Here is a 14,387-nt window from a genome sequence, read left to right as displayed (position 1 = left end):
TTATTAAATGAACAGATGGAAATGAAAAAGAGATGAATGAAAGAAACTAACATTGTTTTGCATAATGATGTGAAATGCTAACTTCATTGTGTTTTGAGGCTTACAAATTAAGACGTAATTAGGAAAGGAATTCAATTCTTTACACATTTAGAAACTCAAATACTTACTGAGGCCAGGCAGGCAATGCGATTAAGTGGTAGCAGTACAGGTGTGAATGCTTGTGCTGACCTTACTGAGTGGAGGAGAGGCTGGCAAACAGTGGTCCATCTCGAGGGAGGGAGTGAGGCTGACTTAGCTCCAGCCCATTGTGGCCATATGGAAATGCAGGTCCAATTCGGCTAGTTCTTCCCATTTTTAAAGAGAATCTTGAACTCTAGAATGTTTTGTGAAAACTCCAAAATTTTACATATTGGCTCGAAATTTAAAGACAGATTTTGTGTGTTTTGCAGTATTTATTTTGTTTTTAATATTTGTGGGTACATAGTAGGTGTATATATTTATGGGGTACATGAAATGTTTTGATACAGGCATGCAATGTGAAATAAGCACACTATGGAGAATGTGGTATCCATCCCCTTAAAATTTATACATTGAGTTACAAACAACCCAATTACACTCAAGTTCTTTTAAAATGTACAATTAAGTTATTACTGACTATAGTCACCTTGTTATGCTATCAAATAGTAGATCTTATTCTATTTTTTTTAATAACCCATTAATCATTTCCACCTCACCCTCAAAGCCCATTATCCTTCCCAGCCTCTGGTAATCATCCTTCTACTCTCTATGCCCATGAGTTCAATTGTTTTGATTTTTATTAGATCCCACAAATAAGTGAGAATATGCATTTTTTTTTTTTTTTTTTTTTTTTTTTTTTTTTGAGACGGAGTCTTGCTCTGTTGACCGGGCTGGAGTGCAGTGGCCGAATCTCTGCTCACTGCAAGCTCCGCCTCCCGGGTTCAAGCCATTCTCCTGCCTCAGCCTCCCGAGTAGCTGGGACTACAGGCGCCCGCCACCTCGCCCGGCTAGCTTTTTTTTGTATTTTTTAGTAGAGATGGGGTTTCACCGTGTTAGCCAGGATGGTCTCGATCTCCTGACCTCGTGATCCGCCCGTCTCGGCCTCCCAAAGTGCTGGGATTACAGGCTTGAGCCACCGTGCCCAGCCGCAATTTTTTTTAATACATCTCACAAATAAGTGAGAATATGGGATGTTTTTCTTTCTGTGCCTGACATAATGATCTCCAGTTCCATCCCTGTTACTGCAAATGACTAGATCTCATTCATCTGCTGATAGACACTCAGGTTGCTTGCAAATCTTAGCTGTTGTGAACAGTGCAACAGACATAGGGGTGCAGATTTCTCTTTGATATACCGATTTCCTTTCTTTTGGGTATATACCCAGCAGTGGAATTGCTGTATCATATGATAGCTCAATTTTTAGTTTCTCGAGGAACCTCCAAACTGTTCTCCATAGTGGTTGTACTAATTTACATTCCCACCACCAGCGTACTTTGGTTCTCTCTTCTCCACATCCTCACTAGCATTTGTTATTACTTAACTTCTGGAGAAAAGCCATTTTAACAGGGGTAAGATGACATCTCATTGTAGTTTTGATTTGCATTTCTGTGATGATCAATAATGTTGAGCACAATTTCATATGCCTGTTTGCCATTTGTATGTTTTCTTTGAGAAATGTCTATTACATCTTTTGCCCATTTTTTGATAGAACTATTAGAATTTTTCCTATAGAGTTGTTTGAGCTCCTTATATATTTTGGTTTTTAATTCCTTGTCAGATGGGTAGTTTGCAAATATTTTCTCCCATTCTGTGGGTTGTCTCTTCACTTTGTTGATTGTATCCTTTGCTGTGCAGAAGCTTTTCAACTTGATGTGATCTCAGTTGTCCATGTTTGCTTTGGTTACCTGTGCTTGTGGGGTATTGCTCAAGAAATCTTTGCCCAGACCAATGTCCTGGAGATTTTCTCCAGTGTTCTCCTGTAGTAGTTTCAAAGTCTGAGGTCTTAGATTTAAGTATTTAATCCATTTTTATTTGATTTTTGCATACATTATGTATATAGTGTTATTCTTCTGCATATGGATATCCAGTTTTCCTAGCACCATTTATTGAAGAGACTGTCTTTTCCTCAGTGTGTGTCCTTGGCACCTTTGCTGAAAATGAGTCCACTGCTGGTGTATAGATTTGTTTCTGGGTTCTCTATTCTGTTCTATTGGTCTATGTGTCTGTTTTTGTGTCAGTGCCATGTTGTTGTGGTTACTTTACCTCAGTTAATTTGAAGTCAGGTAACGTGATTCTTCTAGTTTTGTTCTTTTTGCTTAGGGTAGCTTTGGCTATGCTGGGTCTTTTGTGGTTCCATATAAATTTTAGGATTGTTTTTTCTATTTCTGTGAAGAATGTCACTGGTATTTTGATAGGGATTTCATTGAATCTATAGATTGCTTTGGGTAGTATGGACATTTTAACAATATCAATTCTTCCAATCCATGAACACAGAATGTTTTTCCAATTTTTGGTGTCCTCTTCAATTTATTTCATCAGTGTTTCATAGTTTTCATTATAGACTTCTTTTCCTTTTTTCGTTAATTCCTATTTAACTTAATGTATGGTTATTGTAAATGGGTTTACATTTTTATTTTTCACATTGTTCGCTATTGGCATATAGAAATGCTACTAATTTTTGTATGTTAATTTTTTATCCTGTGACTTTACTTAATTTGTTTATCAATTCTAATAGTTTTCTTGTGGAGACCTTAGAATTTGCCAAATATAAGATCATATCATCTGCAAACAAGGATAATTTGACCTCTTCTTTCCAATTTGGATGCTCTTCATATCTTTTTCTTGTCTGATTGCTCTAGCTAGGACTTTCAGTACTATGTTGAATAACAGTAGTGACAGCGGGCATCCTTATCATGTTCCAGATCTTAAGAAGAAAGGCTTTCAGTTTTTCCCTATTCAGTATGATACTAGCTGTGGGCCTGTCATACATTGTTTTTATTATGTTGAGGTATGTTTCTTCTATCCCTAGTTTTTTGAGGGTCTTTCTTATGAAAGGATATTGAATGTTTTAAAATTTTTTTCTCTCCTGCTCCAGGAGAGTAATGCTAGTAATGTAGTAATGCTACATTCAGATGCTGAATTTGATCAAATGCTTTCCAGCATCAACTGAAATGATTATATGGTTTTTATCCTGCATTCTGTTGATGCTATGTGTCACACTGATTGATTTGCATATGTTGAACCATCCTTGCATCCCAGGGATAAATCCCACTTGGTCATGTTGAATGCTCTTTCTAATGTATTGTTGAATTTGGTCTGCTAGTATATTTTTGAGGATATTTGCATCAATATTCATCAGAGATATTGCCTTCAGTTTTCTTTTATTTATTTATTTATTATTTTTTATTTTTTGCTGTATCTTTGTCTGGTTTTGGTATCAGTGTAATACTGGCCTCATAGAATTACTTTGGAAGTACTCTTTCTTCCTCTACTTTTCAGAATAGTTTAAGTAGGATTGGTATTAGTTCTTCCTTAAAGGTTTGGTAGAATTCAGCAGTGAAACCATCAGGTCCCAAGCTTTTCTTTACTGGGAGACTTTTTATTACAGCTTCAATCTCATTACTTATTATTGGTCTGTTCAGATTTTGGACTTCTTCTCAGTTTACTCTTGGTAGCTTGTATGTGTCTAGGAATTTGTTCCTTTCTTCCAGATTTTCAAATTTGTTAGCATATAGTTGGTCATAGTAGCCACTAATGATCCTTTGAATTCTGAAGTATCAGTTGTAATGTCTCAGTTTTCATTCTGATTTTATTTATTTGGATCTTCTCTCTTTTTTTCTTAATCTTGCTAAACGTTTGTCAATTTTGTTCAACTTTTCAAAAACCCACTTTTTGTTTCATTGATCTTTTTTTTTGTCAGTTCATTGATCTTTTTGTATTTTTTTTTCATTTCAGTTTCATTTACTTCTCCTCTGATCTTTATTTCTTTTCTTCTAATAATTTTGGGTTTAGTTTGTTCTTGCTTTTCTAGTTCTTTAAGATGCATCATTAGATTGTTATTTATAGTTTTTCCTCTTTTTTGATGTAGGCACTTATAGCTATAAACTTCCTTGAGTATTGCTTTTGCTGTATCCCATAGATTTTGGTATGTTGTGTTTCCATTATCATTTGTTTCAAGAAATTTTTCAATTTCCTTCTTAATTTCTTCATTGGCCCATTGGTCATTCAGGAGCATATTGTTTAACTTCCATGTATTTGTATAGTTTTCAAAATTCTACTTGCTATTAATTTCTAGTTTTATTCCATTTAGTCAGAGAGGATGCTTGATATTATTTCAGATTTTTTTGAATGTTTTAAGATTTGTTTTGTGAACTAACATATGATCTATGCTTGAGAATGATCCATATGCTGAGGAAAAGAATGTGTATTCTGCAGCCCTTGGATGAAGTGTTCTATAAGTATCTATCAGATCCATTTTGTCTATATTGCAGAGTAAGTCTGATGTTTCTTTGTTGCTTTTCTGTCTGGAAGATCTGTCCAACGCTGAAAGTGGGGTGTTGACGTTTCCAGCTACTATTGTATTGGGGTCCATCTCTCTCCAGCACTAATATTTGCTTTATATATCTGGGTGCTCCAGTGTTGGGTACATATATATTTAAAATTGTTATATCTTCTTGCTGAATTGGCTCCTTTATCATTAGTGACCTTCTTTGTCTCTTCTTATAGTTTCGGTCTTAAAACCTATTTTGTCTGATATAAGTATAGTGACTCCCATTCTTTTTTGGTTTTCATTGGCATGGTATATCTTTTTCTATTCTTTTATTTTCAGTCCATGTGTGTCTTTATAGATGAAGTCTGTTTCTTGTAGGCAAGAGATCAATGTATCTTGTTTTTTCATCCATTCAGCCAATCTATATCTTTTCACTGGAGAGTTTAGTCCATTTACATTCAATATTATTATTGATAAGTAAGGACTTACTTATTCCTGCTATATTGTTATCTGTCTTCTGGTTGTTTTGTGGTCTTTTCCTTCTTTCTCTCCTTTGTGTCTTCTTCAACTGAAGGCAATTTTCTCTGGTGATATTATTTAATTTCTTGCTTTTTACTTTTTTGTGTATCTACTGTATGATTTTTAGCTTGAGGTTACCATAAGGCTTGCAAATACTAGCCTATAAACCCATTGTTTTAACCTGATAACAACTTAACACTGTTTGCATAAACAAACAAACATACCAAAACTAATAAAAATTTTATGTGTATTAGTCCGTTTTCACACTGCTGATAAAGACATATTTGAAACTGGGAAGAAAAAGAGGTTTAATTGGACTTACAGTTCCAAATGGCTGGGGAGGCCTCATAATCATAGCGGGAGGCAAAAGGCACTTCTTACAGCAAGAAAAAAATTATAAAGATGCAAAAGCGGAAGCCCCTGATACAACCATCAGATCTTGTGAGACTTACTCATTATCATGAGAACAGCATGGGAAAGACCTGCCCCCATGATTCAATTACCTCCCACAACACATGGGAATTCAAGATGAGATTTGGGCCAGGACACAGCCAAACCATATCACTATGCTTTAACTTTGTCCCCCTGCCCCACTTTTTAACTTTTTGATGTTTCTATTTATATCTCATGGTACTGATTATGTCTTGAAAAGTTGTTGTAGTTATTTTTAATTGGTTAATCATTTAGTCTTCCTACTTGAGAGTAGTTTACACACCACAGTTATAGTGTTACAATACAATTCTGTGCTTTTCTGTGTACTTACTATTACTGGTGAGTTTTGCAACTTCAGGTGGTTATTTATTCCTTGCTTTTCTTTCTGATTGAAGTACTCTCTTTAGCATTTCTTGTAGGACAGGACAGTTGATGAAGTCCCTCAGCTTTTGTCTGGGGAAGTCTTTATTTCTCCTTCATGTTTGAAGGATATTTTTACCAGATATACTATTCTAGGGTAAAAGTTTTTTCCTTCAGCATTTTAAATACGTCACGCCATTCTCTTCTGGCATGTAAGGTTTACACTGAAAAGTTTGCTGCCAAATGTATTGGAGCTCCATTGTACATTATTTGTTTCTTTTCTCTTGGTGCCTTTAGGATCCTTTCTTTGTCCTTAACCTTTGGGAGCTTCGTTATTAAATGCCTTGAAGTAGTCTTCTTTGGGTTAGATATAGTTGATTTCTGTAACCTTCTTGTACTTTGATATTGATACCTTTCTCTAGGTTTCTGGAGGTTCTCTGGTATTATCTCGTTGGTTTTTGTTTGTTTGCTTGTTTTTTGAGGCGGAGTCTCACTCTGTTGCCCAGCCTGGAGTGCAGTGGCACAACCTTGGCTCACTGCAACCTCCACCTCCTGGGTTCAAGCAATTCTCTTGCCTTTGCCTCCCGAGTAGCTGAGATTACAGGCACCCACCACCACATCTGGCTAATTTTTATATTTTTAGTAGAGACAGCATTTCACTATGTTGGCCAGGCTGTGTTATTTCCCTTTGAATAAACTTTCTACCTCTATCTCTTTGTCTACCTCCTCCTTAAGGCCAATAATTCTTAGATTTGCCATTTTGAAGCTATTTTCTAGATCCTGTAGGTGTTCTTCCTTGTTTTTCATTCTTTTTTAAAATTATTATTATTATACTTTAAGTTCTAGGGTACATGTGCACAATGTGCAGGTTTGTTACATATGTATACATGTGCCATGTTGGTGTGCTGCACCCGTTAACTCGTCATTCACATTAGGTATATCTCCTAATGCTATCCTTCCCCCCTCCCCCAACCCCATGACAGGCCCTGGTGTGTGATGTTCCCCACCCTGAGTCCAAGTGTTCTCATTGTTCAGTTCCCACCTATGAGGGAGAACATGTGGTGTTTGATTTTCTGTCCTTGAGATAGTTTGCTGAGAATGATGGTTTCCAGCTTCATCCATGTCCCTACAAAGGACATGAACTCATCCTTTTTTATGGCTGCATAGTATTCCATGGTGTATATGTGCCACGTTTTCTTAATCCAGTCTGTCATTGATGGACATTTGGGTTGGTTCCAAGTCTTTGCTATTGTAAATAGTGCTGCAATAAACAAGACATTTATGCAGCCAACAGACACATGAAAAAATGCTCATTATCACTGGCCATCAGATAAATGCAAATCAAAACCACAATGAGATACCATCTCACACTAGTTAGAATGGCAATCATTAAAAAGTCAGGAAACAACAGGTGCTGGAGAGGATGTGGAGAAACAGGAACACTTTTATACTGTTGGTGGGACTGTAAACTAGTTCAACCGTTGTGAAAGACAGTGTGGCAATTCCTCAAGGATCTGGAACTAGAAATACCATTTGACCCAGCCATCCCATTACTGGGTATATACCCAAATGATTATAAATCATGCTGCTATAAAGATTCATTCTTTTTTCTTTTGTCTCCTCTGACTGCATATTTTCAAATAGTCTTTAAGCTCACTAATTCTTCCTTCTGTTTGATCAATTCTGCTATTGAAGGACTCTGATGCATTATTCAATACACCAATTGCATTTTTCAGCTCCAGAATTTCTTTTTAATTATTTCAATCTCTTTGTTAAATTTATCTGATAGAATTCTGAATTTCTTCTCTGTGTTATCTTGAATTCATTGAGTTTTCTCAACATAGCTATTTTGAATTCTCTGTCTGAAAGATTACATATCTCTGTTTCTCCAGGATTGCCCCTTGGTGCCTTATTTAGTTCATTTGGTAAGGTCATGTTTTCCTGGATGGTATTAATGCCAGTGTTCTTCGGCGTCTGGGCATTAAAGAGTTAGGTATTTACTGTAGTCTTCACTGCCTGGGCTTATTTGTAGCCATCCTTCTTGGGAAGGCTTTCCAGATATTTGAAAGGACTTGAGTGTTGTAATCTAAGCTGTACCTGCTTTAGGGGGCACCCCAAGCCCAGTAATGCTGTGGTTCTTGCACACTTGTCAAGGTACCACCTTGATGGTCTGAGACAAGATCTGGAAGAATTCTCTGGATTACCAGGCAGAGGCTTTTGTTCTCTTCTCTTCTGTTTCCCAAACAGAGTCTCTCTCTCTGTTCTGAGCCACCCAAAGCTGGTAGTAGAGTGAAACAAGCACTCCTGTGGCCTCCACCACTATGACTGCACTGTGTCAGACCTGAAGCTATCACAGCACTGGGTCTTGCCCAAGGCCTGCTGTAACCACTTCCTGGCTACTGCCATTGTTTACTCAAGGCCCTGGGGCTCTACAATCAGCAGGTGGCAAGGCCAGCCAGGCCTATGTCCTTCTCTTCAGGGTGGTGAGGTCCCCCAGACCTCAGGTGAGTCCTTAGGTGCCCTCTGGGAATCAGGGACTAGAGTCAAAAACCTTAGAAGTCTACTTGGTGTTCTACTGCACTGCAGCTGAGCTGGCATACAAACTATAGGATGCAGTCCTTCCCACTCTTCCTCCCCTTTCCAAAGGCAGAGGAGCCTTACCCTGTAGCCACCACCACCCCAGGCCATGAAGAGTATTGCCAAGCTACCAATAATGTTCTCTTATGGCCCAAAGGCTCTTAAGTCAGCTTGTGGTGAATGCTGCCTCGCCTGGGACTCATCCTTCAGGGCAGCGGGCTCTCCTCTGGCCCAGGGCAGGTCCAGAATTGTCATACAAGAGTCAAGAGTCAAGTCCTGGAATCGGGGACCCCAAGAACCTGCCTTAGTGCTCCACCCTCCTGTGGCCGTGCTGGTATCTAAGGTGCAAGACAATGTCCCCACTGCTTTTAAGCAGAAGGAGTTTTGCCCCATAGCTACCCTAGCTGGTAATATGCTGAGTCTCACCTGAAGCCTGCAAGTCATAGAGGCTCACCCAAGACCCTCAATGTAGTAGCTGGGTATTGCTGCTAATTATTCAGGGCCCAAGGGCTCTTCAGTTAGCAGGTGATGAATGCTGCCAGGACTGGGTCCCTTCCTTCAAGGCAGCAGGTTCCCTTCTGGCCCAGGGTGTGTCTAGAAATGTCACTTGGGAGCTAGAACCCAGAACGAGGGCCTTATGACTCTGACTTGTGCCCTATCCTGCCATGGCTGAGCTGGTATCCAAAATGCAAGAGAAACTCCTCCCCACTCTTCCGTCTCCTCTCCTCTCCTCTCCTCAAGGGAAAGGAAGGGGTCTCTTTTGGAGCGATGAACTGTGAGGCTTGGAGCTGGTTGAGGGGTGATGCCAGTACTCCCTTGGCTGCTGCAGTTGGTGTCTCAGTATGTCATGTATCCCTCAGTCCACTGTCTCTGGGCCTAGTTGAGCACTAGGATTTGCCTAAGAGTTACAGTCCTTATGGCCTAGACTGCCTTTCAAGTTTACCCGGAGGCATAGCGCACTGTAGCACTCCGTGGTGAGGTTTGCAGAACTCAAGTTCTGACTGCTGGGACTGGCAATTCCCGTGTCTAGGCCTGGGTTAAATGCTCCCTCCATGGGTGGGCATCAGCTGAGTTTGGTCCAGTTTTCCTCTCTGATCCAACAGGACAGCACTGAGTTCAATGCCTCACAATTGCTGTATTTTCCCTTCCCCAGCGCCCGGAGAGGCTCTCTGCACCATGCTGGAGGGGTGGCACTGGCAATTCAGGATTACTGTTTCTATCTCTTCAGTGACTCAGCCATATGAAGTTAAAACCAGGTACAACAAGTGCTCATCTGATTTTTGGTTCTTATGAAGGTGTTTTTTCTTTTTCTTTTTTTTTTTCCTTTGTGCATTGTGGGGAGGGGGGGTCTTTATTCACATGGAGTGCTGTATGTGATGCCCAGGAAAAGCTCTCAGCGTGGCGTGTGCTTCAGGGTGGCTCGGGCTCCAATCTCTGCTTTCCAGTTTGTCACGGGCTCTCAACTGTACATAGCCTGTGCCCTGCTGGATTCCACCTTCTTAGACACCACGTGAATCCCCATGCACTGTTCCCCTTGCCCCTTACCACCACCAAGCAGCTATTAGACACCTGAGGTCTCTGTCCTGTTAGTACCATGGGGCGGAAAGGTACGATAACTTTTTTCACCCATAAGGGTGACAGCCAACACTCCTAACAAAATACAGGTGTGCAAGACAAAAGCATTAACACATTTACTTAATTATTTGAGGCAAGGTCTCACTCTGTCTCCCAGGCTGGAACGCAGTGGTGGGATCACAGCTCACTGCAGCCTCAACCTCCCAAGCTCAGTCAATCCTCCCACCTCAGCCTCCCAGGCAGCTGGAACCACAGGCATACACCACCATGCCTGGCCAAGTTTTTGCATTTCTGGTAGAGACATGGGTCCCACTGTGTTGCCCAGGCTGGTCTTGAACTCCTGGCCTTAAGTGATCCTTCCACCTCAGCCTCCCAAAATGCCAGGACTACAGGCATGAGCCACCGTGCCCAGCCTAAAACGTTATGAAGGTGTTTTTTCCCTGTAGATAGTTGTTAACTTGGTGTCCTTGGGTGGGGAACAATGGGTGGAGCCTTCTGTTCCACCATCTTGCTCCACCTCCTCCAATTACGTGTGTTTTGTATGCATATCTGGGCAGTAGGTAATAGATTTGAAGCCTCTCATTTAAACTTTACTGTGTCTGAGAATATTTATCCTTAGGACACTTGTGTGTACATTTGTGCATTGTTGCTACAATAATTGCCTCATGGTAATTGAGAGACTGAGAAGAACAAGGAGGTAAGTCATACCATGAGGAGGGTTTAAGCACAAGGGCAAGTTAGAAAAGTACTGAAGGATTTATATTTAAGGGGGAGGCTTATCAGTGGGATATGTCAAGCACATTAAGTTGTTCCTGAGTTTGCAAATATTATTCTCTGGGATTAGGCCATCGGCATTTGCTAATTGGTGCCCATCAAAGTTAGGCTTCTACCCACCCACAGGAACTGAGAGATATCTTCTTTGATGATTATATATCAAAGGGATAGATCTCAGGTCCTTGAGGAAGACTTTCCTGAGTTGTAAAACTGTCAAGAAGCTTTTATTAAAAAGAAATGTCAAAGGAGGCAGAGAAAGAACTTATAATTCCAAGTTTTCTAAAACAAATGTTCTAAGAAACAAGAAAACAAGAAGTCAGGGCCTAGAGTCAGTAAGAAGCCAGTCTAAAATTCAGTCATGCTGAGGAGAACGTCAGTGCCATCTCAGTCATAAAGTTATGGTAGATGTTGATGTTTAAAAAGCTACACATCAGCAGATTAGTTTTAAACAAATATGAATGTTAGATGTTTACAGCCCTAACTTAGAATCCTCCCCTCCTTGCCCCCCACTCCCTCTAGACCACCCAGTGCATCAGGATACCACAAGATGTCAGTGGTGGTGACTAGGTAAGAATTCTATCCATTCAAGAATCCTGGGGGGGAGACCTGTGCTGCCCTTGTATTTCCCGCTCTCCCAGGGGACTCTGCCTGCCCCAGTATCTACCAACAGATGCTTAAAACTGTATTAGTACCATGTGCTTTCATCAGCTGTGCAAACTTGGACAACTTACTCAACCACCCTGAGCCTTGGTTGCTTCATTTGTAAATAAGCATAGTAAATACATACCACACAGCATTGTATCAGGAGTAAATCTGATCTGTGTATAGCACTTAACACAATGCTTGGCATACGGTAATGACCCAAGAAATGATAACTATCAGTATTTCAGTCAGTTTTCACTTGTGCTATTATATTATTCTCAGAGAATAATGAACATACTATGACATCAAATTAATAAAATACACAGAAAAGCAGAAGAAAATAAGTTAAAAGAATTATGGCTTAAATCTATTGAAATTAAAGCAGAAGAAACTATCAATGAGGCAGTAGCTACTTCCAAAGTGCCATGCCCTATCCTCCGCAACTTTACCCAATTTTCTGCCCAACTTGCCAAGTCCTGTTCCCTCAAACTTAAAATATTTTCCCACACAGATCTCAAATCTTCATGTTATTCAGCCCAAGGGTGCAATGCAATTTTTAAAATTACAAGTTTTTGTTGTATTTTCTTTTCCTATTTATCACTTGCAGCATTTTACCCCCCCCCCAAAAAAAAAAAAAAAAAACCCATGTGGGAGTTAATTGACTTTTCAGGAATCCCGTGCAAAATTCTCCCTCAAAACACTCTCCTTTGTTTGTGTCTTGGAAGCAACTCCAGAGTTTTCAGGACTTGGATTCTGCTTTAGAATTGTGCTCAGACTGTCTCCATAAGAGTGGTCCGTTTCCTCATCCAATGAGCTCTGCCTGTTTGTCTGTGTGACACTCCAGTGGAAGGAAGCCAAGAGCCTATAGTAGAGATCCTGGGGAAAATTTCAGCAGCTGGGGCCATGTAATTTAAAACCTCTGAAAAGTGTGCTGCAGTCCGTGCACAGCATTAGTATAACGTGAGGGCTGAATGCAGTCCGTTCTCTGGAGAACTTCCTCACACACCGCAGCAAAGAGAAGACTAAAAGACAAACCTGGGTGCAGCCGGAGAGGTCCAGATAGATGAGCTTGTGGCATCCATTCCCCAAGTTCAGGTACTGTAAGCCTTTATCTGTGAACCCTCTGCAATAAGCCAAACTAAGATTCTGTAAGTTGTGGAAGTGCCTGAAAAGGCAAGGCAAGAAAGAGAGCAAGGAAAGTATTATACTTCAGTTGTTCTCTCAAATCTTTCTTAAGCCACTATGACAAAGAAAACTGTAAATTCAACTCTTCTTCTTGCAGATGTTCAACGTTTAACTTTACTGTTAACTCTCTACTTGTTAATTAAAGGAGACTACAGTAACACATAATTGTAATACATTTCAAGTGAAAGTACTAATAATGCAATAATCTTTGCCTAGATTTTTAAGAAAGTTGACTGGGATAAAGCTTTTTTGGTGTGTGTGAGGTGGGGGAGGCAATCACATTGTTTGGAAGTGAAACCAAATTTGCAGAGTTTATTGTTGCTTTTAGGTTTTATCTCTGGAGTACCAAAATAATGTGCAAAATATATAGAAGGACAAATCCTTGGTAAACATTTAAATGGAGACTGTTACAGGAGAGTGAGGATTTGGGACAGAAGGCAAAATTGAATATAACCATGCTCTTAAAATAGATCTGATAAGCAAATGATTTTTAAAAATAGGTTTAAATATGCATGATTTTGTAACAGTTTCATTATTATAGTTAAAGAAAGACTAATTGATATGCAGAGTTTAAGCATGGATTAAGAAGACCAGTTTGCAAATAAGTGGGCAACACATGAGAAGAGTTAAAAGCAACATCAGAGACTATAAATCTCGCTGGAGTTGAAATAGATTAAATATGGTATTACCACAATGACCAAAATGAGAGCTTCCAGAAAAAAGGAGGGTAGTTAGGATGAGCCTGTACTACCATGCGAGGGCTCGCAGTTTGAGGACACTCTGTGGACAATTTTCCAAGCCCTCCGAAGCCTGGCACTTTTTTTTTTTTTTGAGACGGAGTTTCACTCTTGTTGCCCAGGCTGGAGTGCAATGGTGAGATCTCGGCTCACTGGAACCTCCTCCCTGCTTTCCCCAACCCCCCAGTTCAAGCGATTCTCCTGCCTCAGCCTCCCAAGTAGCTGTGATTACAGGTGCGTGCCAACATGTCTGGCTAATTTTTGTATTTTTAGTAGAGACAGGGTTTCGCCATGTTGGCCAGGCTGGCCTCGAACTCCTGACCTCAGGTGATCCACCCACCTCAGCCTCCCAAAGTGCTAGGATTACAGGCGTAAGCCACCGTGTCTGGAAAGCCTGGTACTTTTTAAGAGGTCAAGGACTCCCACTACTGCCTGGTCTTCTAATAGAATTAGCAATCATGCTCTTAGTTTGTGATCTGCAACAGCTTAATAGCAAATTACAAAGCAAAAAGAATGAAAAGTGAGGAGAAAATGCTTCTCTGCCTCTCAAAATCACACAGGTGAATAAAGTTTACCTTCCCATAAATGGGAACTAAGATATACAAGCACTGACCATTAATCAGATTTTGGAAAGCACATCTATACGATATAATGATTTGCATTCCATAGCAAATTACTTGATTCAGAACACAAGTCCCGATCTGGGAATGGCTGTGTACGTGAGATTTGACAGAGCGAGGGGGAAGGTTTCGGATTCACCAGTGACTAGGTGGGCAGGGCCTGAAGGAGAAAGCAGTGCTAATATCACAAAGACACGCCCCCTCTCTTGGGGCTGTGGAGTGGACTGAGCTGTGCTAAAGTTTTGGAAATGCGTTATCTTCCTCTCCCTTGAGTACACCCTGTGATTCAACTGAGTATAATTTTCTTGGGGTAGGGAGAGGCGCACCAGGGTGTCATTTCTAGCAATCCTTCAGCTCCATAATCTGTAGAAAGGAGTTGTGAGGCAGGCAGCATGACACAATGCAAAATACACAAGGTTTCTGAATCCAGCCAAACGAGATGTAAATCCAAGCCCTGAA

The 14,387-nt window shown here is 40.2% G+C and overlaps 3 protein-coding genes across 21 annotated transcripts in view; 2 read left to right on the top strand and 1 right to left on the bottom strand.

The window, feature by feature from the left end:
* The window catches only part of LOC105475357 (family with sequence similarity 185 member A), a 168,302-nt gene extending 158,661 nt beyond the window's left edge, over positions 1 to 9,641 (top strand). Inside the window, exon 9 of the mRNA XM_071093985.1 lies at positions 9,549 to 9,641. Within this exon, the coding sequence (XP_070950086.1) occupies positions 9,549 to 9,626 (78 nt within the window). The 3' untranslated portion in view covers positions 9,627 to 9,641. The remainder of the gene's footprint in view (positions 1 to 9,548) is intronic.
* LOC105475890 (F-box and leucine rich repeat protein 13) overlaps positions 1 to 14,387 on the bottom strand; it is a 273,121-nt gene that overhangs the window by 92,388 nt on the left and 166,346 nt on the right. For all 18 annotated transcript variants that reach the window (XR_011621591.1, XM_071093958.1, XM_071093972.1 and 15 more), the window contains one exon: positions 12,422 to 12,551. Coding sequence is in view for 17 of the 18 variants with exons in the window: in XM_071093958.1 (XP_070950059.1) it covers positions 12,422 to 12,551 (130 nt within the window). In the remaining variant the exon portion in view is untranslated. The remainder of the gene's footprint in view (positions 1 to 12,421; positions 12,552 to 14,387) is intronic.
* Positions 12,121 to 14,387, top strand: part of LOC105475358 (leucine rich repeat containing 17) — a 55,824-nt gene continuing 53,557 nt past the window's right edge. The window contains exon 1 of one of the 2 annotated variants that reach the window (XM_071093984.1): positions 12,121 to 12,481. The gene's annotated coding sequence lies outside the window, so the exon portion shown is untranslated. The remainder of the gene's footprint in view (positions 12,482 to 14,387) is intronic. The other variant, XM_011730544.2, reaches the window with a different exon arrangement.

Source organism: Macaca nemestrina, chromosome 4 (genome assembly GCF_043159975.1).
Source record: "Macaca nemestrina isolate mMacNem1 chromosome 4, mMacNem.hap1, whole genome shotgun sequence".
Taxonomy (NCBI): Eukaryota; Metazoa; Chordata; class Mammalia; order Primates; family Cercopithecidae; genus Macaca; species Macaca nemestrina.
Note: the sequence above shows the minus strand (reverse complement) of the source record. Positions and strands in the feature narration are given on the sequence as shown.